General features: G+C 37.2%; 1 protein-coding gene across 3 annotated transcripts in view; it reads right to left on the bottom strand.

Annotated features, from left to right (window-relative positions):
- Positions 1 to 3040, bottom strand: part of lepr (leptin receptor) — a 31218-nt gene extending 28178 nt beyond the window's left edge. For 2 of the 3 annotated variants that reach the window (XM_058403444.1, XM_058403442.1), the window contains exons 1-2: positions 2730 to 3040; positions 324 to 376 (exon numbers count right to left, since the gene is read on the bottom strand). Coding sequence is in view for 2 of the 3 variants with exons in the window: in XM_058403442.1 (XP_058259425.1) it covers positions 324 to 325 (2 nt within the window). In the remaining variant the exon portion in view is untranslated. Of the gene's footprint in view, positions 1 to 323; positions 379 to 2729 lie in introns of all 3 variants that reach the window. The other variant, XM_058403443.1, reaches the window with a different exon arrangement.
- Between the last annotated feature and the right edge of the window lie 21649 nt (positions 3041 to 24689).

Raw genomic sequence — 24689 nt, 5'->3', positions numbered from 1 at the left:
ATATGTCAACGAATCAGTGATGAAGACCCAAAAGCAAAAAAAAAGAAAAAGTCAACAATTTAATATTCTTTCCGTTTCTTTACTGGCTAATTAGTGGATCTAAACGAAGTAAGTAAGATAAATAATTAATAATTAATATACAGTGGCTTTAATCATTCTGCTTTCTCATACCTGGTCTGTAGGCTAGAGACATGTAGGCTGGAAAAGACACTTTCGCTGTTGTGTTTGTGTAGACAGGCCATAACCTAACACTAATAAAGCTTTATACAATAGACGCACTGGAATCTCAGGAGCAAGTCTACTTAATTATACTGCATACGTACATGATGTCACTCTCAGACGAGCATCACTTCTGTCTTCAGTGGATGGAGTATATCTGCAGGAGAAGTACAGAAGAAAATTCAGCAGTGTATTCTTTGAGGCAAGAGGAGAAACCGAGTTTAATTCAATGAATGAAAAAACCTTGTTCCTTTAATATGTGGGCAATTATAATCAAAAGAAATCCATTCACCATAACATTTTCATACGTAACATAATACTTTTTGCTTCTTGTTTACATTTACAGTGTGTATTGTTTGCTTTGTCAAGCTATCAGGCAGATGTACCACTGAATAGCAAACACACTTCCTTCCAGTTCATCCTACGCACGTTTGTGCAAGGTGAAACCTGTACAACTTAAACCAAACAAATGACTAATAGGGTAAAATTCCTCTAAAGATTACACCCTGCTGATATATTAATTCATTTCTTTGTAAATTAAAATGCCTAGAGGACCCCTCTCCATCTGTCACGTTCTGTCAAGAGCAGCGTGGCATTAAATCATTAAAATGAACGTTACGAGCATCAAGTAAGTAGCCAAACACTCCATTAGAACACAACAGCATGCTCATTCTCAATATTCATGTCTATTAAACATCAAAACAAGCATGAAGTCTCCCCTTTTTAATGACATTAAACCTGATGCTTTATATTCTTTATGAATGTTAACCGAGCTTACTTGGTGTACAAAACAAGATTACTGCCGGTTTGAACAATATGTTCGATGTTCAATGTGTGAACATTTTGTGATTCAGAAAAGTAAAGGCTAGCATCACCGTTTAAAATATGCAAAAGAAAACTGTCGGTCTGTGGTGAGATCAGGAGATAAGAGAAGAAATCAGCACAGTTCAGTGCTTTTCCAGCTAAATTTGATATATCTTAAAATGCAGCACCAACCCCTTGAACTTTTAGAACCTTTCAGCAGCTCCAGACTTGCATTCTTGTAACTACAGTGTTACAAGTATTACAGTGTTACGCCTGTAATACTTGTAATTACATGCTTCAAGATATACAGTTTAACAACCTGAAAGTGTTTCAGGGCTTAAAGTGGAGATGAGTCTTAAGATATTAGGGAGCTGATCCAATGAATTAGGCATTTGAATAAGAATAAGTCTGATCATTATTGTGAAATGTACCCAGGTTGAGAATTTAACTGAGAAAAATAATTCTTATACATAAAACTGGTCCAGTATTAAGCAGTTCATCAGCTCATCCAAGTTCAATTCTTTTGGCACAAATGACCTGGTCGGATTTCTTTTTAAAACCTCAAGTGTTTCATTTGTTGGGAAACAAACCTGCTCTGTGGAATTGGGCTTGATTAGTCTGACCCAGTCTAAATATTACAAGTGAATTGACCCAGTCTCTGTATCACTGAGGAACCAGCCCAGTCTGATAAGTTAATTAAATTTGGAAATTTACCTATATGTGTACAGTATTACAGATCTGAGCATTATTGGGTATGTCCTAATACTTAATTTTGTGGGAAAGATCCGTATAAGTTTATTTGAGGCAGTGTTTCATTCTGTGAGAAAAGTATTTGACTTTCCAGGAAACTGACGGAGTATTACTGAAGTACTCTGAGAATTAGATTTAAGAGGAAATGACCTGATTTCGTTATTACTAGGCTAGTCTAAGAATTTGATTTGATATCTGGTTTGGGTATAATCCATGCACTTTTTGTATTTTAAATTTCCCTTTGGGATGAATAAAGTATCTATCTATCTATCTATCTATCTATCTATCTATCTATCTATCTATCTATCTATCTATCTATTTAACTTTCTTGATCAAGTATTACTGTAGTACTCTAAATATTTGATATTTAAAGAAAGAATCTGGTTTGAGTATTAATGGGCCAGCCTGAGCTTTCATTTTTCCGGGATGGGTCATGGTCTGGGAATCACTAAGGCAGTCTGAGTATTTCATTAATGGGGATTTCCCTCAGTCTGAGTGCATAATTGAGTCTCACTGAGTATTCTTGGGGGATTGGATCAGTGTAAGGATTTAATTTTGGGGGAAAGTGATCCATAGTGCTGGTGGAATTGATCCAGTCAGCAGTGGAGCAGGTGACTCATCAGTCCCAACACTGCTGCTAATGTGCATCATGGAGATAGAAAGAGTCGAGTTTAGCCACTATTTCCATCTGCAAACTACAGACACACTCAGAGGGAACAAGCCTGTCTCTGTCCTCCGCTCCCAGAGGGGAATTAATCAAAATCGCTAGAGCTTAAAACTCTGCATATATCTTCACAATATATATATATATATATATATATATATATATATATATATATATATATATATATATATATATATATGTGTGTGTGTGTGTGTGTGTGTGTGTGTATTTAAAGTGGCAAAGGTGCACAAATAACCAGTTGATAAAAGATGTTAAATTTCAACAAACTTACCTCTCTCTCTCTCTCTCTCTCTCTCTCAATGTCACACCTCCTCGAAGAATTCTTCTTAACCGAAGTTAGGACGAGACAGAAAACTCCTTTTGTTTCAGATAAGAAAACAACCCGCGGAAATAAAGCAATAGGGCTCTACTTATTCGTCCCTACAAACACGTTCATTTCGCGTAAAGACAATATAAAGCAAACGTGATGTTTCTGTACTGAATCCAGCGCTTCCTCAGCATTGCCTCGCTGTCCCGCTCATCGCCGCTCCAGTGTATCAGTGTCGGGAACGATACTCGATTCGTCTGTGAGTCGGTTCAGTTTGAAACGACTCTTCTACTGATTCCAGTTCGTTGTCGTTCCGCAGAAAGTCCCGCCCTGAACCTTTACGCTCCGCCCACTGAGCTCATCTTCAATAACCTAGAATACAATGCATTACATATTGACGCAATATACTGTTGAATACAATATGAAATGAATAACTAGTTCATTGCATTGTACAAAAATGGTCTTCACTAATGGACTATTAAATATCCCATTCTAATTAACAAGAAGAGTTGATTAGTTTTCTAAAAAAATAAAAATAAAAAAAAGCTGTAATAATGGCGACTGTAAATCAAACCACAGGTTTGTACACAAACCTGTACAATGATGTTTTACATAATCTAAGACTGATATGACATGGATTTAAACAAAAGGTTTGTTATTATTTAACAAAGACATAGTTTATACAGTACAGAGACATCTGTAATCTAACTTTTATGTAAGGCGTCTCCATCGTCAGTGATTTGTAAGGGTTCAGTATGTTTTCTAACATGGAAGACGGGACTTCTTGCATTGTGCCTTCCCTGAAGAATGATTCTTATTAACATTCTTAGCAAAAAATTAAAAAAATAAATGGAGAGAATGTTGAAGGAGTTTGTGCTTGTCGTCCTCTAAACATGAGTTTGTAGATCTCAGGAGTAGGAAAAGACATTCATCAAATATAAGACTCCTGCCAGCTGCTATTTGAGATTATGCGCTCTAGCCTTAATTCTCTAGAAGGAAAAATAGCTTTTAGGCAAGATTTTAGAAGTCCTATCTGTGCTAATGGAGGCATCTTGATACATTCCCATTACATGGATAGAAGTTTAAAATAAGAATACAGCAAAGTTAGTTATTTCATGAAATTTGGGGATTAAACAATGAGATGGAGAGAGAGAGATAGATAGATAGATAGATAGATAGATAGATAGATAGATAGATAGATAGAGAGAGAGAGAGAGAGAGAGAGAGAGAGAGAGAGAGAGAGAGAGAGAGAGAGCAAAAAAACAACAAAAGCTATAGATAAATGCTGGTAGTGGTCATACTGTGGGGTCAATATTATTTTGTCCTTAATCAATTTTTTGCAAGTAGTCTTTAACTCATTAGAAAATAGAAAGTAAAAATAGAAAGGTAGCTGTAGCAGCATTGCATCATCTGTCTGAGGTCAGCGGGATGATATCATCTCATGACCTGATTGTGAGGAAACACCCCATGGTGTAGTGCAGGTCTCTAGGATCTTTAAACAGCTCTTGAATGTGGGCTATGAGCAAGCATGGAGGCCCTGAGCACTTATTTACACATTATTCAATGATATATTACTACATGTGTCTATTACAAATGATAAAATATAAATAGAACAAAACTGTGTTTTAACAATCTGTAAGTCCATAAAAATACTTTCTTGATATTGATATCTACTTGCTCTTCATAGTATCTAAATAATACATTCTGAATACTTCTGCATTAATATGTCCAGTAAAAGGAGTGGCTCCCCACACCTACAGTACTTATAAAGAGTGTTTCTCAGACATGAAATGCTCATCTTTTATTTACACACACACACACACAGGCACACACATGTGCTCAAGATGTCACATTAGTAATTTGTAACAAGAGTATTTTCTTACATTAGTAATGCAACAGAATGCTAATATCTGTATATGTTGACTGCTTCAAACACTCATACCTGTATCTGTATTCAGTTTTACATTTATAAATAAATAAATAAATAAATAAATAAAGGTTATATATTGCCCAAAATATATAATGTGAGCATCATATTTGAGCACTTGCAGGACCACAGTATTGATGCACCTATTAATGTATCTTGTAGTGTATCTGTTAATCTCTTTAGAAAACATTATCTGTAATATGTAATGTATTTCGTCTAACTCACTGATACCTTATTGCTAAAAAGATTAGTCAAGGGTCAGAATGTCCAAATATAACATTTTTCATACAACCTGTCTGCATTCAATAAAAAGGTAGGAAGAGTATCCAGTAACAAGCACTTGATTTTTTTTTCAGTAAAATCACATATCGTCCAACAGTTTACCCAGTGCCCATAAATGATGATTTACATTTTTTAAGCCCAGACCTTCTATTGTTTTAATTTCCTGGAAGTCTAGCAGCAATTCTTGGAACAGCCTTGGTGCTGCTGACAGAAACTACAGCAGTAATACTGCGGCCTAGACTTTATCAGCCGTTAACAGATTTACAGACCAGCAGCGGTATCACAGCCAAAGCATACGTACAGTCCACATTTAAATTCATGACATGTCCAAATCTCATACCCACATCTCATCTGACCGCAGTGTACCTCCTGAACAGAGCAGATCACTGGGCAACACCACCGGGACATATTTAGGATGCACCTCATGTTTATCAAAGCCATTAAATTCTATTGCCATAGAAACAGGTCCAAAACTGCCTGGCTGAGATCAAGGTGTTAAGGGTGTCTGTCTCCTCCTCCTCTCTCCACGTCTACAAAAATGTCTGATAAACAAATGCTAAAAAATAAGAGAGCGAGATATATGCATTAATTATTAAAGGAGCGCATGGACTAGAAATTTTTCTTGTAGTTGGTCTCATGCAAAAAATTCCAGAGATGGGCGAGGAGGCCTGAAATTTCTTCCAAGACTTTCTTCCAAGACTGGTATACTCCCAGTGACAATAATCACAAACTTCTAGGGAACTTGATAACAAAGCCAGGATGGGCTTAGGTTTTCTGCCCTGTGTGTGTGTGTGTGTGTGTGTCTGTGTGTCTGTGCGTGTGAGTGTGTGCATGTGTGTGTGTGTGTAGTGGAGAGGGGTAGAACTGATAGCTGATTGCAGCATTATATAATAATTCTGTCCTTTGTCCCCCTCCCCTTCCTTCCCCTCTCTATTCTCTCTTTCCCTGTGTTCTACCCTTCCCTGGGGTAATGTGATTTCTGAGATTGCTCATGAATACCATAGTGAGCGTGCTGAGACTGTGTAGGATACTGATATGTCAAATGAGTCACCAAGGCTCAAAGGTGCCTTTTTGTCATCACACTACATAAACAATATACTGAAAAATACATGTGCTGTAAATACATGAATAAATCAATTGTGGTCAGAACACTTAATAGGGTATTACTGTTTAAAAAAAAGTTCTCCTAAAAATTTCAGCAGCTTCTAAAATACTGCTTTTTGAGTTGCATTACAACCACCAACTTTTATGATCACTAACACTAATAGCAGTGCCATTGCATAATTTCTACTGATAAACAGTGATACAACAGAGCTTTAATCCTTTAGTCAGTCTAGCTCTTACACTTTCTTGTCTGTACACTCTGCTCAAACAGATCAGCTTCCAAAGCTTCAACCTTCATGCTAATAATGCTACAAACACCGTCATCTCATAAACCGCCCCTAGTCATATCAAACCTTTTCAATAATTCATTATATGGCAACGGCATCATATACAGCTCTAGAAAAAAAAAATAAGAGACCACTGCCCAATCTCCAGAATTGAACCCTATTGAAAACCTCTGGAATGTCATCAAGAGGGAGATGGATGGTCACAAACCATCAAGCAAAGCTGAGCTGTTTGCTTTTTTGCAAAAAAAGAGTGGTATAAAGTTCCCCAACAGCAATGTGAAAGACTGGTGGAAAGCATGGAGCCAAAACGCATGCAAATCAGGGTTATTCCACCAAATACTGATTTCTTAATGTTATTTATCCAAAGCATTAACACAATTTGTTTACAAATTATTTGCATTTTGTTTTATTGGAGCTATTAAAGCTCTGCAAATACTGCATGACCTTGGGTTATTTTGATGTGTTGTCATTTCCTTTAAATATACACTCTAAATAACAATAGTTATATTTTGAATTTAGGAGAAATATTGTCAGCAGTTCACAAAAAAGTGAAACAAAACTCTTCATCTCACCAATACATGAACCTGGAAGAAAAAAACATAAGAAACTCATTATTTTGTCTCTTTTTATTTTCGAGCTGTAGTTACACTTCATTCTGAAACTTTGAGACAACTGTTTGTGGTCTTCACTAGTTCTAGGTTGGACCTCTTATTACAGCATTGGAAAATGATGAGTAAAAGAGAAGCTTTTACTTTTAGTTTGCGTTTAGCAGCTAAAATCTCTTTAAAAAAAAGAAAATTTTGCGGTGAGAGTTAAAAATGTCTCACACTGAACGCCAAGAGTGTCCTGACTAATTTTATATCAGACCTGCAGCCATAAAATAATTCATTTGTTTATAGTGATTGAAAATGTCTGATAAGTCGATTTCCATTACATACATGAAACACCAGTTTACTGATAAAAAGGTTAAAGTGTTGTTTGGTCTAACAGAGATTCTGGTGTAAATGCCAGCAATGTCTCAGCTGCCAAGACTGAATACTCACAGGTCAATATATATCATGGGATCATGTGTCTGGAAGCCCCTGACTAGGGTGATTCACCTTTAATCAATTTGATCCGTCACAAATGATTCACAACAGATTCAAAGGTTCAGTGGACTGAGTTTCAGGCGTTTTAGGAGATGAGAAAGAAGAGAAAGGGAGCGGGTGTGACAGATTAATAGGTTCAGTGTGTGTTTGTGATAGCTAATCTGTTATGTAAAAATGTAGCACTGAACTGATTGAACTGAAAAGTAGAGAGAGAAGGAGAAGAGAAAATGTTGCAGGAGGCAGTGCAACCCTTCAGTCAGCAGCTAACAGATGACGTTGCCTTGCAATTCCTCCACCAGCTTAAAGGTGACCTCATTCCCTGAGTATGTCATGGCCTTGAGGGAAAACAGTAGTGCTGTGCTGATGAAATATTCCAACAGCTCCTGCTAGACCTTAGGCTCATACAGTATTCCTGAATAAAGAGAGACTTGTATTGAAAAGCAACACCTTTAACCACGTGATCCATGAGTCACCAGTGAAGCTAGACTCTTTAATTACCTTATAAAATAACGTGGACCTTGTCTGGGATTTATTATTTCTGGTGCAAATCAAAAAGGAGAAAAGGCCAAGGGAAGATTTTTCCAGCACACAGAGGATAAAATGTAGACCCAAGGTTTTTACGACAAGCAATTTTCCTGGCAGCCAGAGAGTTTGTAGATCCCATCACATTTTGAAGCACTTATTCTTTCCTGATTGAGAAACGTTATTCTAGAGATGATTCAGAGTTGGAATTCAAGTATGTAAGACACAATATAAAACGATTTATGAGAAACCTTACGGCCGAATGTGTAGCACAGAAACACGGCCTCTGCAGGATTCACAGAAAGTAACACAAAATCACGCAAACGACACTATATTCAAAGACGCTATCATAGAGAGTAATTACATGTGTCTTCACTGCTAAATGTTTAAAAGAATCTTGTGCTTAAATCAATCCCAGAATTGTTTCACAAAAAAGCATTAAAGACTCATAAATGCTATTACTTCATATTTACTATTTTTCCACTAATTTATAAGAAGCACTTAACAAACTGCTGTAATTGTGGATTTGTGAACAATAATAAACATTTTCCTAGTCAATGTCTTTATTAGCTAACAAGCTTAGTGATGAGTGTCTTCATTTGTGACCTGCAAGGTTGTAGAAAGTGTGAGATGTTATCAGTCAAATGGAAAAAGGAGTGTCAGACACTTTGGCTTGATAGTCTGTCAGATTAGCTTCAATCAGATAGTGAAACTTTTCTGCTCACTGCAGTTGCAGTTCATTTGTCTCTACTAAGAAAACTAAGTAACTGTACTTGCGCTCTTCACTTGTCTATTGACCAGTGGCTTCAGTAAGAATATGTCATATTCATTATCCAGTATTCAGTATCCAGTGTGTATTAATTCACACAGAAAACACTTACCAGAAAACATCTTTAGTCTTTAGTTAACATTTTTCAAGATGAGCAGGTGCACGGTATATTTGTGTCAATTCACATTATCAGGAGTATAGTTATCTAGGCATTATCTAGGCAATTTAATTTTGATATCTAGGTTTACTCATTCTGACCTCTCTGATACCAGCTTGCCCCCTTTTATCATCCATATCCCAGCTAGGAAAAGGCCAGGAAATAGATTTAGACCCTTAATTCTGGAAATAACGCCATTGCCTGCAGTTAACGCTCTGACACTTAGAGGTCTAACAAAGACAACTTTCCAATTAACCCCCTTGGCCATTCTGTCTAGTGGCAAAAACAGCATGCATCACTGTGGGCACTCATGCTGTCGCCATAGAGACTGAATGCAAACTGGCCAGAAATGAGTAATACTGGTGAGTGGAATTTACATGTAGTAATTTTTTCCATTTATATTATACAGGATTTCACACACTCCACTCAGAATCAACAGAATCTAAATGCACTAAACAGGCATTTTTCTGTAAACACAGTGTACAGTATTTAGCGTCTGATTATGTGGTCTGATAGACCTTGGCTTAAGGTAATTATGATGCATGATGTAAAACATACAAAACATGCATACTAAAAGCAGACTAGACATTAACCTATTAAAAATTTTGTGTGGGATTAGATGAAAATATCACTTTAACATTTAAATGTGTCCAATTAAATGTGGCGTTGGTGGCCCAAGTGGTTAAGGCTCTGGGTCATTGACTGGAAGATCGGGGGTTCAAGCCCCAGCACCACCAAGTTGCCACTGTTGGGCCCTTGAGCAAGGCCCTTAAACCTCTCTGCTCCAGGTGCGCTGTATCATAGCTGACCCTGCGCTCTGACCCCAACCTCCAAGGATGGGATATGCAAAGAAAAGAATTTCACTGTGCTATAATGTATATGTGACAAATAAAGGCTAATTATTATAAAGAAGATTACTAACAATGGTCCCAACTTTCCCCATTTTCTGCACTGCCATAGGGGAAAGTGGTTAAGTTGTAATATTTGTTAATCCTTATGGGTAAAAGATTCTACTCTCCAGTTCATTGGCACGACACATACATTTGTTCCGAATGAACAGTTTTTAGCAAACACACATATGAATAGAAGGTGTACTTTTTTGGAAACTTACAAGAAATGTTCACAGGACATCTGGTCGAGACTAGAGGTGTGGTACTGAGACAAGGATCAATAGCATTAAGACTGAATTTGAACAGTTTTGAACTCACGTCTCCTTCATTGAGCAGTTGATAACTTCCATGCGATAGAATTTACGTTAAAACTATAATGAATTCTAAAATGACTCTGATGCTCATACTCATAATTTGCTCATAAGCTCCTTGTTACTCACTTAAACCTTTTGACTATATAGTGCACAGTTATAGAAGGGAAATTACACTGGAGTTCCCCAAAAGGATGAGGATGGGTTCCCTTTTGAGTCTGGTTCCTCTCAAGGATTCTTCCTAATGTCAGCTCAGGGAGTTTTTGGAACTCTCTCTCTCTCTCTCTCTCTATGAAATACAAGTGATCCATAAACCTTTCTGCTCTCTGGACCTCCCTGATCCATCCTAAAGCCCTACTTCTGTTCGGAGTTCTCATCACCTGGAAACCACTAGCTGCTGAAGATGACCCCACATGGACAGCCTAGAGATGCATGAGATTACTGTGGATGGTACTACTTAGAAACCATTAGGACTGCAATTGATACAAACAGTTTTGCACTCAAGTCTCCATCAGTGAACAGTTGATGTTCCTGTTAAAACTAGAATGAATTTTCTGGTCACATAATTGCACTTGACCATATAATACACAATAAAATAGGGGAAATTATTTATAATCACACTATTTGGTGTGACCCAGATAAGAATGCTTGCCATCATTGCCTGAGAGATCTAATACACTAGCTTACCACCTTAGCATTGTCAAATACGGATCAAATATTCGTATTTTAAATTTTGTTGCAATTAAAAAAAAGCATTACTACTGTAACTTGTTCTGATTGGAGGAGTTGTTACTGTTGCTACTGTCAATAAATATAGCTAGAGGGCCACAAATTGTTTCCAGAAATCGAACTGAAAAGCTTCTCTGTGTATTTATGAAAGGTTTTCATTTAACTGTCTGTCTCATTTCAGTTGGTCTGCTATTACTGGATAAATGGACCAGTTATACATGTAACAGCTACTACTTTCACATTTATTTTAGAAAACCACAATGAATATCCAGTTAGGCAGAAGTTAGTAAAAACTACATTTTACAGTCCAGTAATCATCTCTCATGAACCAACATGCTGTATCCACTAATACAGATCTCATATGCTGATCATTACACATTTGTATTTCCACCAATGCATTTGTTTTAAGCTCTAATTTCAAACCTCGTTTCTGAATAAATATCATAGTATGATTGATTATTCGTCCTAAAAAATAATATGTTTGCTCTGGTGAACTATATTCAGGTTTTATCTGAAATTAAATTTGCTTCACACACAGCTGGCCTGATTGTGGATATTAAATCCGGTAATTACCTGAGTAACCTGATCTAAAGAGTGCAATTTTCCTCTAAGCAAATGAAAATAAAGTAATGTCATCTTGAAATTACCTAAATGTTAATTGCCGTTTGTAATTTGTGTCGATGAGCTTGAATTCACTTTGCGTGCTTAAGAGTAGATTAGAAGAGTAGAAGTGTAGCCTCAATTGTATGAGTGGAAAAAGCCTATTTTCTGTATTAATGCTTAAGAAATGAATAAATAATTGCACATGGGTGGCAGGTAACACTTTAGCTTTACAGTTCCTGAGTCCCAGGTTTGATTCTGAGCTCAGGATGCTGTCTGTGGGGCATTACTGAGCATGTTTTCCTCATGTCTACATGAGTTTCTGTCAGGTTCTTTGGTTTTCTCCTACCTACCAAAGACATAACAGGTGAAAGTTGCCTCTAGGTGTGAATGTCCATGGTGCTCTGTGATGGAATAGTGGCCAAAGACATTTGAACCAAGACTAAGATCCAGATCCAGATCCAACACTAAGACTGATCAGGATGAAGAAACGATTGAACGAATGAACGAACGAATGAATGAATGAATGAATGAATGAATGAATGAATGAATGAAAACCCATACACTAAAGAATAAGCTTGACATGTTAGCAGTTTTACTTTATTTCATTTTTTAAAAGGTATCATGTCTGGATGATATGTGTAAAGCCGATGGATGCTACTGTATATTTTCATTTTTATTCTTGTAACTTTTTCCTTTTTCCTTATCTCCACCTACATTGTTGCCTCCAGAGATGGTGAGCACTCAGCACATTGTCGGTCAGTCTACACTAGGTAGAAAAGAACTGGTTATGAATTTGTGGTTAAAGGTGTCTCTATATCTAGTGTACTTACACTTTATTTAGAATTTACATCATAAAAGAAGTCTGCAGGTACTGTGTCATTAATAAGTAAATTTCAGACTGGGTTAATTAATTGACTGCATATTGCAATACAGCGATTGTGAAACACAGGGTAGTGCTGCCACTTCACAGCTTCGGGGTCATTGGTTCAAGCCTGAGCATGAGTTCTACATGTTCTCACATTTTTTTTCCAAGTTTATTCCCAAAAAACATTTCAGTAGGAATGACCTGGATGAATCACTTACATAGGATAATAAATATATGTCGACTGTAGGAAATATATTATAGTTAGACTTTCAAATATCAGGATGTTCTCACACAAGTAAAAAATAAAGTTCATATATGTATATTTACATAAAACATGCACACATCTGCAGTACATGTAGCTACACAGTTTATAAAGGCAATTCATATGAAGTGAGACTGAAGAATTGTGCGGTATGCCCTCAGTACAACTGCACTATGAATGAGTGTAGAAAGAGCCTATGTATATATGCGAAGTTTGACTTAAGACAGGATTCTACCCACACACAGTTTCATAGACAAGTAAATCTGAACTATTTCTTCTTTGTTGATCAAAGAGGCATACATTGGTCTACATATATTTGTCCTGCCCAGAGAGCCTTGAGTCATCTCCCTAATGTTCCTCGAGAAATCTCAGTGCAATCCAGCAGCCCCCTCCAGACACACAAACACATAAACATCAGGCATACTGCGTCATTCGGTTTTATTATATTGTTACAGCAGTGACGAACCGTAAAGGTAATGACAAAAGACACTCTTGGCAAAGACGAAAAAAACAAACAGCCTTGACTCACTAACAGCCCTTCTGTCACCAAAAGCTCTGCACCGGTGGCTGTGATAATAACAGTTTGGACGATTTCAGATATGTAAATGAGACACACTCTCTCTCTCCATCACACACACACACACACACACACACACACTTGGATTACTATATTTATGACATGTTTCTATACTTAAATACTGATAATTTGTTTCAACAATGTAATAGACACACACAAACACACACGCAGTGAAATGGAAATGTAATTAGAGAGGCATGATAAAGCATTGCTTGTGTGACTGTGATAAATGCTGGCTCTGTGCTTCACTGCTCTTTTTATCTCCAGAAGTAACAGAAAATCAATAACAGGAAGCAGAATTATATCAAGACCCCAAATTAATTCATTCAGGCATGAAAAAAGTTAGAATGTTCACAGTACAAGTATTAAGACTACGGTGTTAATAAAACAGTGAAATGTGTCCAACAACATTATCTTTACAAAGAGAAGACCTAAAAAGGATGACATTTTAATCCCATTTTCAGATCAAAACTCTCTCCCTCTGCTTTTTTCTAGGGCATCAGCATAAGTCTAGTATAATTAAAATCTTGAGTATATTTGAATGAAGTAGGATTGGAGGCTTAGAAGTTCCCTGAGCACTTGTTTTGGATGAGAGCCTTTCATGAATGAATCATTAGTGCCCTTTGAATCATTCAGCTTACGGGGATAATAAGCAGCTGTACAGCTGATAATTCTCATCAAGAGCTTGGCTATGACATGCAAATACCGTCACTCTGTGGTCCTTGCTGGGGTTTATACCATTCCCTTTTTTGCTATCAAAACAGATGACACACATCAGGAGCTTACAGCATATATGTTTACGTATTATGTATCTTCTAGGTTGGTATGGTGGCACAGCGTCATGGAAGTGTTGTTGTTGCAGCACATCTTCTTCTCTGGATCGAACCTGAACTCATGTTACTGGAGGAATGCTGTCTAATGAAATGTCACTATGATCTGCACCAGATGTATATGATTGACGTGACAATAAAAGCTTCTTGACTTGGATAACTTGATTAAGTTGCATTTGCCTGTAAATAGATTAATAACTCGAAATTGCCCCTAGGTGTGAAATGAGTGTGTGAATAGCGCCATGGACAACAACCTCCTTACTGATTTACATAACACTATACACATGCTGTATCTGCATCACACAATGTCACCCAAATGAGACTGGGTTTCCTTTTGAGTCTGGTTCCTCTCAAGGTTTCTTCCTCTTACCATCTAAGGGAGTTTTTCCTTGCCTCAGTCGCCTCAGGCTTGCTCACTTGGGATAACATCTAGGACTGTCTGTCTGTTTATATGTTTGTTGTTTTCTTATGTTGCTTCTCATGTAAAGCTGCTTTGAGACAATGCTCTTTGTTAAAAGCGCCATACAAATAAAATTGAATTGAATTGAATTGAATCGAATCGAATCGAATCGAATCGAATGTGTGTGCATAGTGACCTGTGATGGACAAGTCCAGTCCTGGGTGCTTTCCTGTCCTGTGCCTAGTATTCTCTGAATCTGCTCTAAGTTTGACCAAGACAAAGTAGTTGTTTTATGAATAAATCATACATTCTCTAAGGCACTTACTAAAATAAACTTTTGACCACTTCACATATACAGTGAAGACCTCTTGACTTGAATCCCATTGAGAATTAATGAAAGATTTGGAGGTCCATTGAGGAACCCTTGGATTAATTCTTATTGTAGATGGGAGCTACATGTACAGTATGTAAAAGAAGGTAAATAGAGCTTTCCTTCAAATGTGTTACGCTGCCCTGTGACACATGGGAAATAGCTGACTTTAGCTGTCTCTGAGTTTGTTCAGCTTTCACCCTGCTTGGTTAGTAGTTGTCATGTGATACCAAAGAGCCGGTCTGTGGAATAGGCAAAGTGAACTAACTGGTGAGAAAGAGAAGCAGAAATGTCCTAAAGGCAATTTTATCCCACCAGAAGCATACAGGTATAAGGTTAAATCTATTAAACAGGTACTTAAATGGAGAGATTAGATTAGTTTCTGCAGTGTTGTCCAGAAAATGTTGCATTTAACCCCATATTAGCCTTTAGATCGAGCAATAACTAGATTAAAGTAAGCCTAGCGTTTCATCTGGAGTGTTTGTTCAAATCTAACCTATCATGGGGGCTTGTGTTTAAGTCTTCGATTATCTTAAATCAGGTAACTTAAACTGGAGAGTAAACCTAAACATAAGCATGCATAGTCATCTATCCATGACCATGACCACTGTGTATTTTACCTCAGATCCTGGTTGGGTATCATCATTCCATACACACTGTATTGCCTAATAGACCTGACTCATTAATGAAATAACACTAAATTAATTAGGGGTAAAGTGAGTGTTTTGAAAAATTATAATATGCATTAGAGTGAGATTTCAGGTCTAGATTTGGCAGCCAATACTTTATCCCACCTGCCATAACAGCTGGTTCCATGTTACTAGTCACAGCATCAAACGCTGCATATTTTCAGAAACAGTATTCCTATTTTCTGTCAATATTGATCAGTATTTCTTCATATTTTGTGCAAGGGTAATGGTTGCACTGCACAGTGTCCTCGAAGTCTTCAGTGTATGACAGAGCTCTCACACTGTAGTGACAATAGCTTATAAGAACATTGCCCATCACATGCAAATGGGCCATTCAGTCTTCCTGGAACTGCTAAACAGATAAAATTAAGTGAACGTTTGACGTTCCACATCATTATTATGTGGCTTTATCATATCAACACCACACTAAGATACAAAGTCTATTGTCATAATGTTCTAATGTAGGCCAGTCCTGAAAATGTCACAACAGAACCATATATCAGCAAAGAACTATGCCAATCGACTCTGGGGTTACGTCAACTTAACTGTAAATTGGCATCTTTGAAGTATGTCGACTAACCCCTTTTGGAATAAAGCCTTCTAAGGTTTCATTCAGTTCAATTCAATTCAATTAAAAAAACTTTATTTATCCCCAGGGGGCAATTTAAGGGCACACAGAGTAGTAAACAAAAAAAAAAGTCAGTTAGTGCAAAAAGCTTTGAGTAAACATCTGTATAAAATATCTGTAAAAGTAAACATCTGTATAAAATATGTGTAAATAAATATAAACTGTTTAAACTGTGAAAATAGGTACTGCTTAAGAGGAAGAAGAAGAAAGTAGAAGAAGGTGAAACAGATGGATGCATATATATATATATATATACAGTATTTAAATTAGACTTAAAGTGAGAATATTGTTGTGCAGTATGGAAACATTGGTATGTAGCAGCAACATTAGAGTTATTGTCACAGCAGAGTCCAAATCTCTATATGAATGTTTTCACAGATTGTGAGTATGAGAATCCATGAGTCTATTTGAAGGAGTGTGGGTTGGGGGTGGAAGGGGGTTATAATGCGGGTTATGATAATGTAGAGAATGGTGGTTACTGAGTTGATGGGGGGGGGGCAAGGATAGTTGTGAGGTGAGGAGTTGAACAGCCCTGGGAACAAAAGTTCTTCTCTGAGTCCTACAGCTGGGGCATCGTTGCCGTCATCCTGATGGAAGCCACTCAAATGCAGGGAACAGGACATGAGAGGGTTTAAGTAGAGTTTAATACATTCTCAGGAGAAAGATACTAAACTATCTTTTCTTTGTGTCAAACAAAAAATCTTTCACGCTGTATTTTTTTACAAGAAAGGTGCATATTGTGTGCTTTTATTGCTTTACACTGTTTATGTAACTTCTGTCAATCGACCCTACCACACATTCTACACAAGGAGCCTATACCTGGGCACAACCCATATCACACAAACATTCACACAATTTAGAGATGCCTTTGGACTGGGGGAATAACTCTGCACACAGGGCAGAGGCAGGTACTGAACCCGCAACCCCAGAGGTATGAAGCAAACAGGCTAAGCACTAAACCACCCTCAATTACATAAGATCATTTTAAAACACTATAACACAATATAACACTATATTTCCAGAATAAATATTAATAGATGTTATAGGTATAAAAGATATAATAGAAGGTATTGTTAGTTTTGACTACATAATTAAAAAGCCTTCTCACAGTGTTGTTATATCTGTTTGTTGACCAGATACAAATGCTTGAATTATTTCACCAGCCATCGGTCACAATTATTATATTATAGCGCCATAAACTGTTGTTATTGATGCTTAAACAGCAACAATGTTTAATTTGCAAGCATAATAATTTAGAGTTTATATATTATCATCACATTTGGCCTTTTCTTACAAATCATGACATCTTTATTAGATTTTATGCTAAAGACACCATTAACTTAGTTACTGAATGTTCATAATTTTTGTGTTGTTTGTACACCACTGATCACCAGAAAGCAATAACAGTGGCTTATGCAACTGCATCAGGATTTTTAAATTGACCTCAGCGCACTGAAGTCATTTGCTTGTTTGCCAGCATGTACAGGTAAACAGCCTGATCTGTTTTTGACCACCTCGTAATTGAGGCAAATTATTATGAGGCGAACATCCTGTTCTAGCCATCTAGAAGTGACAGATTGTTAACCGAGAAGGAACACTTACAGTCTCATTCGCATCAGCACTCTGTCTCATTACTGATAGAGAAACACATGCACTCTGGGAATTACAGTACAGCATGTGGGGAATAATAGAAACAGATGTTTTTGGAATACTTTTCAGACCTTAATAAGCGTAAGTTTAAGTTCGGCCTAATGAGCATCATTAAGGAACTGAATGGGAGAGAAAGGAAATTAGTTTTTGCAGTGGAAAGTGGGGAAATATGGTGTTGAAATGGGTTTAAAGATCATTACATCCTTGTCTCCTCAAGGCACGTCTGTTATTGCTGACACTCACCAAATAGAGATTTTAGTCAATCTAGGGAGGGTAAAATTAATTAGGCTTGTATTTCCATTCTTACTTTTAAAAGAAAAAGTGCCTGTAAACTCTCACTTGCTGACTGTGAGGTGGCAAATTCTTACCAGATCTTGCATCAGATTATAACTGTCGCATGACCTATTCTAATGGAATGCTAAGGAAAGTAACCTTGTGATTTTTAGTGAATAGCACATATGTAACCCATGAATGGCATTTTATTTTGTTGGATTTTATTGTATTTTATTGCACAATCAAAATTCATTCAGTTATCTAATCAGCCAATTAGGTGGCAGCAGCACAATGCAAAACCTCATGCAGATACAGGACAAGAGTTTGTTAATGTTCACACCAAGCATCAGAATTAAGAAAAAGTGTGCTTTCTGTGACTTTGATTGCAGCATGGTTGTTGGTACCAGGACTGGTTTGAACCACCTTTAGAGTTTATTCAGAATGATGCAACAAAAAAAAAAAACACTGAGCCACAGTTCTGTGGGAGGAAATGTCTTGCTGATAAGAGCAGTTTGAGAAACAAAACAGAACCGCTGCCAGGAAGGATAAAGTAACTCATATAATCACTCTTTTCAAGCAAGGTGAGTAGAAAAGCATCTCAGAATGCCCAACAGGCCAAACCTTGAGGCAGATGGGCTACAACAGAAGAAGACCACATCAGGTTCCAGTCCAATCAGGGAAATTCAAGTGATCTTGGGGAGAACACATAGAGAAACCCCGGATAAGAAGTAAACTGATTGGTTACTTTACTGGAGAGAGTTTATGACATAGCATATCTCCTATAAACCTACATCTGTGATGTTTTGGTCCACAGGCATGCTGTATGCACTACCAGTTCAACTGGAATACTGCGGTAATCACAGAAAACGGAAGCAGTTTCAAATGCTACACCATGGGTAGGTCTGCCTCACAGGGTTTGTGCATTATTACTCCTCAATAACAAAAGTGCTTGGAAAGTCCCACTGGCTGTTATAAATTTGCCAAGAGAAAATTACAGATCCTCTGACAGGCTGCTTTCAGGACCAGCATGCGATTGTCCCAAAACTGCACTATTCCACATATTTTTACTGAAGTTCCAAAGTAAACAAGAGCTGTTTTGGTGATATGGATAACGATATGAATGATGATCTAAATAAAAAAGAATCTAAAAAGAAAGAGGAGATTGATGAAGCTTTGTTCTAAGCATCCATGATCTATAAAACCACAGATTCAGTAGGAACTGAAAGTGATCGTCGTAGAGGTCCACAACTGGACCAAAATAAAATCTCAATACTGTAGCTTAATGTAACGTCTGGGACCCCCGCCCTATGCGGGGCTCGACCCCAGACGCCCGTGGTGTGTGTGCGCACGCCAGCACATGGTGTAATGAGACCCATGCGCAGGATTCAGCGAAGCACTGCTTTTATTACATTTAAGACACGACATAGGGAAACAAACGGAACACTAGACATGGCGTGGTTAACTAAACTAAACAAAACCTAGACCTTAGCTTGGACATGGAACCTAGCAAACAAAACCCCAATAGAAACCACGGTACAGATAACAATCATGGACAAGGACACAAACACAAGGATCCCTATTTATAGGGGTAAACATTAGGGCTAATGGGATACAGGTGACAATCAGGATAGGAACAATAGGAAGGGCGTAACAAAAGACACACAAAAAGCAGGCTTCCAAGGTTCACCTGCCAGCGCCCTCTCTGGGCCTGGCAGGGAACTGTCCAGCTGTTCCTGACACTTAACCTACATTATTAGAGTATAAACTATTTCCTTTGCTAAAGATAATTTGATAAATTGATATCCAGGGTTTCAATCCTTCTTAATCCTTTTGGTTTTCTGTGCATGTTTATTTCACTTTAGCTTGAATGCATTATTTTACTCCCAAAAAGGACCAAATACTAACAAAATACTAGGTAGGCAGGTATTTATTTTATTATTAAGTACCTTAATAAACTATTTCACAATGGTGAGTGAAGGCAAAGGTTCATCCTTTGTTGTCTTAGTTGACGCATTGTTTAAGTTTATTAGTTAAATTCTACTTCAAGCGCTCATTTTGTATACATGATATTTTTCATCATCTTCCATGCTTTTAATATAGATATAAAATGCTTTCCCACTTCTTTTTGAGCATTTATAAAGTAATCTCTGCACTTGACACATGATGAGGGTTTTTGTGCTGCTACACACAGTAAAAGAAAGACACTTAACACTTTTAAAATCTGACATTTCTTTGATGAAGGCAGGTGAAAAAAAGCAGAGGGGTTAAAGTGTCATTGCTGTTTGTTCTAATAATCAGAGAGACTCACCTTCTTCAGGTTATTTGTGTTTGGAAGTGTGGAGAGAAGCTGAACAGTAGCATGGTCAAAGTTGTGAGGAGTTCAGGCAATTTGCTCGGATCCAGTGGTTATGTAGACCCGGACTCGGCAATACACTCTGGTCTCCAGGCAGACAGAGAGCAAAGGCCAGAAATACACACCAATCGTTAGTTAACTATAGCGCGCATGTGTTTCTGTGTGTGTGTGTGTGTATTTGAAAGTTTGGCAGCATGTCATAGTTCTCATAGATCTTCACATAGTAACAGTACCAGATATTGAATTCCAGTCATTACAGTGAATAAAGTGTGTGTGTGTGCGCTTGAAAGAGACAGTGTATCTACATGCGGATGAACAAAAGCCAATGCTTTTGATGTAGCAACACCAACACATATTGAATTCCAGTAATTACAGAATAGGATCTGTGTGTGTGTGTGTGGGTGTATGTGTGAATATGTTTGTGTTTGGATATGTTTGTGTGCCTTACTAATTAAATGCAGGAAATATTTTTTACAAATACAGTCACTCAGACACTGATCTAATTTCCTGAAAACAACAATAATCTTTGTGGGCAACTTCCTTATGAAATTCCACAGCATTTGCCATAGCTCTAGTTAGCATTAAGTGCCAGTGCAGGTGTGCTGACATGATTATTTCAATGTCAAATTTAATTTTCCAAGCAATTTTAGCCTAGAACCTGTTTGCCTCTGCCAGAATGTTACAGCACATAAATGTTGGTCATAAATATTTAGTTCTTGTTATTCCCGCTTTCTTTAGAGTGGCTTTAATAGGCCACATAATTTTGCTAGCATAGTTCTTGGTATCCCTGAGAGGGGCAGTGGATAGTTTAGACAAGTTTCAAATGCCATGCTTTGTGTCTCTAATATTGTTAAACATTACAGGAAGAGACTCAGTGCCAAAAGAGGCTTCACTGGATTTTTAGTGTGCAAATAATTTTGAAACCAGTATTTTGCCTAAAAACGAATATAAGATCATCTTTGATAGCTGTAAAGGTTACATGTAAAAGATAAAGAATGAGTGTCAGAAAAGGACACAGTTAAAACCTATTGCAACATACCCTGCAACATCTACGACTTAAGATCTTCCTCTAGATACTAATCTATAAATTCACTGCACAGAATTCACCGATCTGAACAGTCCGAGAAATGTTGCCAACACCTGTTCAGAGCAGCTCACATATCAGAATTGGAAAAGCAGTTACAAGGCTTGTAAACGTCTGTCAATATATTTATATATTATACATTCAGCTATAATTGTTTTGCACAGTGGCAGCTGCACTTTAACAGTAAGAGTGGATTTAAAGAGGCCTATCTTTAGCCTGCCTGGATGACAATTAACAGGTGTTTTTTTCCACAAAAGAAGGTCCATGAAATGTGCAGGATTAGTATTTGTAGGTTGGTGTACAGTATAATCTCCAGCTAGGCCTCATCAGACCTCATTTCAAATGAACAATGCGTCAAACTGACGTGAGCCCTGTTTTAATACTGAAATCGTCTTGCTGTGAAAACGACCCTAAAACAAGGACAGATATGACATTCGCATGTTATAACACAACTTTTAGCATGCTATAACAATTTTTTTTCTTTTGTGCCTGTGTGGGTTTCTTCTTGTTTTTCTGGTTTCCTCCTTCACTCCAAAATGTATGCAGTAGGTGGATGCCCCTATGGCCCTAGTTGTGAATGAGTGTGTGAAGTTCCATCCAGTGTGTATTCCTACCTCACCAAGAGTATTCCTGGGAAAGACTCCAGATCCACCGTCACTTTGCCCAATATAAAGTGATCACTGAAGATGAACGAATAAAGGTTAGAATTTTAAAGATATATTTTTTAAAATGGAAAGACTCTTAGCTTCGCAGAGCAAGTTCACAGCCTCTGAACATTGTCTCTGTTATTGTCAGGTCAGCGACAAAGTGCTTGATTCATACTTGGTCGATAAAGCAGCCGAATAGCAGAGGTGATGGGCAGATAACAATCTCCATTAATGTCAGTAAAAAGGAGGAGGGGAGGATGATTCACTGACTCAAAAAATTGCATGGTTATAATCTCTCTAAATCGATATTACCCAGCATACGGGTTGATGGCCTGAACCACTTCCTGTGTAATTATTACCACATAAATGTGTGCATCTGTGCATGCACAGATGTCTAAATTACTAACTAACTAACTAACTACATACATATATATACATAGTGCAGTTTTATGTAAATATATATGAATAGACAGTTGCATTTAGAAATTCAGAATGCAGAAATTCTTAATGCTTAAGGATCAAAGCTGTGGCTCTCTGGCAATCCCACAAAATGATCTTCTGAGCTTCATTTTATTTGTATCAATCTGTAATGCAGTGTATAAGTATAATGACAGTAAAGTTACAGTATATTGCTGTGGTTCTACAGTTCAATTTGTGAATGAAATATAATACATCAAAGTTTCTGAAAAACCCTGAATACAGTCTCCAAAATCACTGCTAAGAACAAAGAACAATGCAACGGAACAAACCAGCCTTTGTTCATTATTTTTGTCAAATAGATTATGTTTTCCACTAAAAATGGAATTATTTTTAAATAATGTTCCATTAGTTCTGACATAGACCAGGGACCTTGAAGCATTACCTGTAAACATCTTGGTTTGAATCAGTTCAATTCAAAGAAGTTTTGATCGCAAGGTCCAATAGTCTATCAGTTATACAACCATGTATTTTAATGGGGTATTTAACATTGTAGCAACGATGCAAAAAGGTTATTTTGTTCATGAAGATCAAGAAAATGATGTAGTCTATACAATAAACAAGGCCATGAATACTATATACCATGTTTATTAGAAACTACTAAAATATGATGATTATTGTATTATTATTTATATTTGTTTCATATTCTAGTAAACATGACCTTATCTGATCCCATAGATGCTCGATCAGATTGAGATCTTGGGAATTTGAACAATCCTAAACAATTTGTTCAGTGTAGCAGAGATCATTATCATGCTGAATGAGCATCTGCCATTAGGGAATAATGTCGCTATTAAACAGTGTACATGAATGCCAGGACCCAAGGTTTCCCAGCAGAATATTGAGCAGACTATCACACTGCCTTCAATAGCTTGCCGTCTGCCCGTAGTGCATCCTGGTGGCGTTTCATCCCCAGTAAAGCGGCACACACACCCAGCAACCCACATGATGTAAAAGAAAACAACAGAGTGTTTCTTGGACCACTTTCAGTTTCTTGGACCACTTGGAACACCCCTCAAGACCTGCTGTTTTGGAGATGCTCTGATCTAGTCATCTATCTATCACAATCTGTCCCTTGTCAAAGTCACTCACACTTACACTTATCCATTTTTTCTGCTTCTAACACATCAACCTCGAGAGCTGACAGTTCACTTGTTGCCTAGCTCTACATACAAAAGTCGAGCTCCAGATACACAACAATGTAGCCTAATGAGCTCTCAGGACATCACTTTTTATCTGTTCTGTGATATATACAGTCTCACCAGGTAAAATATTTTGTTTCTAGAGGAGAAGAAAACAGAGAATGCAGAGCAGGTGAAAAAAGGAGATCTCAGGCTACTCTCTCTTTTAACAAGTTCTGGGTTCACTTAAACCACAGCATGTTTCCTCCTTTCTGTTTGTGTGAAGCACAAACCAGATCACAGTCTTGAAAAAAGGTTTCAGATCTGATTCATCTCTGGCCTTGTAAAGTTTCATCCACAAAGTAGGCTAATGTGAGGGACCATCTAGATAAATCACTTTCTCTCTCACACACACACACACACAATATTATATTTATAATATGTAATTATATTATTACATTTAAAAAATGCTCACATTAATAGAACTTTATATAAATAATAAAATACCTTCTCTGTCTGTTTTTCAGCTGTTATAAAACAGTGATGTTTATTATACAATGAAATGTGTTATAGCAGTCCCTGCGGTCCTAACTATGAAGCCACACTATCATGTTTAAAGGGTGCATAAACTTTTTTGTAAATCAAATGGTAATGTCAGTACAACAGCAATAACACAGTACATGGTTTTTTTTTAAAAAAAACGTTCATAGTGATTTGCAGGAAGAGAATAGAAATTTAGTATCTAACATGCTTATTTCCATGTATCAGTGAAGCCTGGGCTGAAAAGTAAGCATGTTAATAAACTAATTGCACCAAAAGCAAAAAAAAAGGGGATTCAAATGCTTAGATATCCAGGTGATGTTCATTTGGATCGGTACAGAGAAAAGTCTTCATACTTAGGGGTGTAAACACAATGCTACTATCTGTACCAGTATCTGTTTAGTGCTTGAAAGATCTATATTTAGATGCATGTGTGGTCAATACTGAACGTTTTTAAAGTATTAAGCCACTATCTCTAAGCTCCTGGAA

The sequence above is a fragment of the Hemibagrus wyckioides genome, linkage group LG11, assembly GCF_019097595.1.
Source record: "Hemibagrus wyckioides isolate EC202008001 linkage group LG11, SWU_Hwy_1.0, whole genome shotgun sequence".
Classification (NCBI taxonomy): domain Eukaryota; kingdom Metazoa; phylum Chordata; class Actinopteri; order Siluriformes; family Bagridae; genus Hemibagrus; species Hemibagrus wyckioides.
The sequence above is the reverse complement of the archived record's forward strand: the minus strand, read 5'-3'. Positions and strand labels throughout refer to the sequence as shown.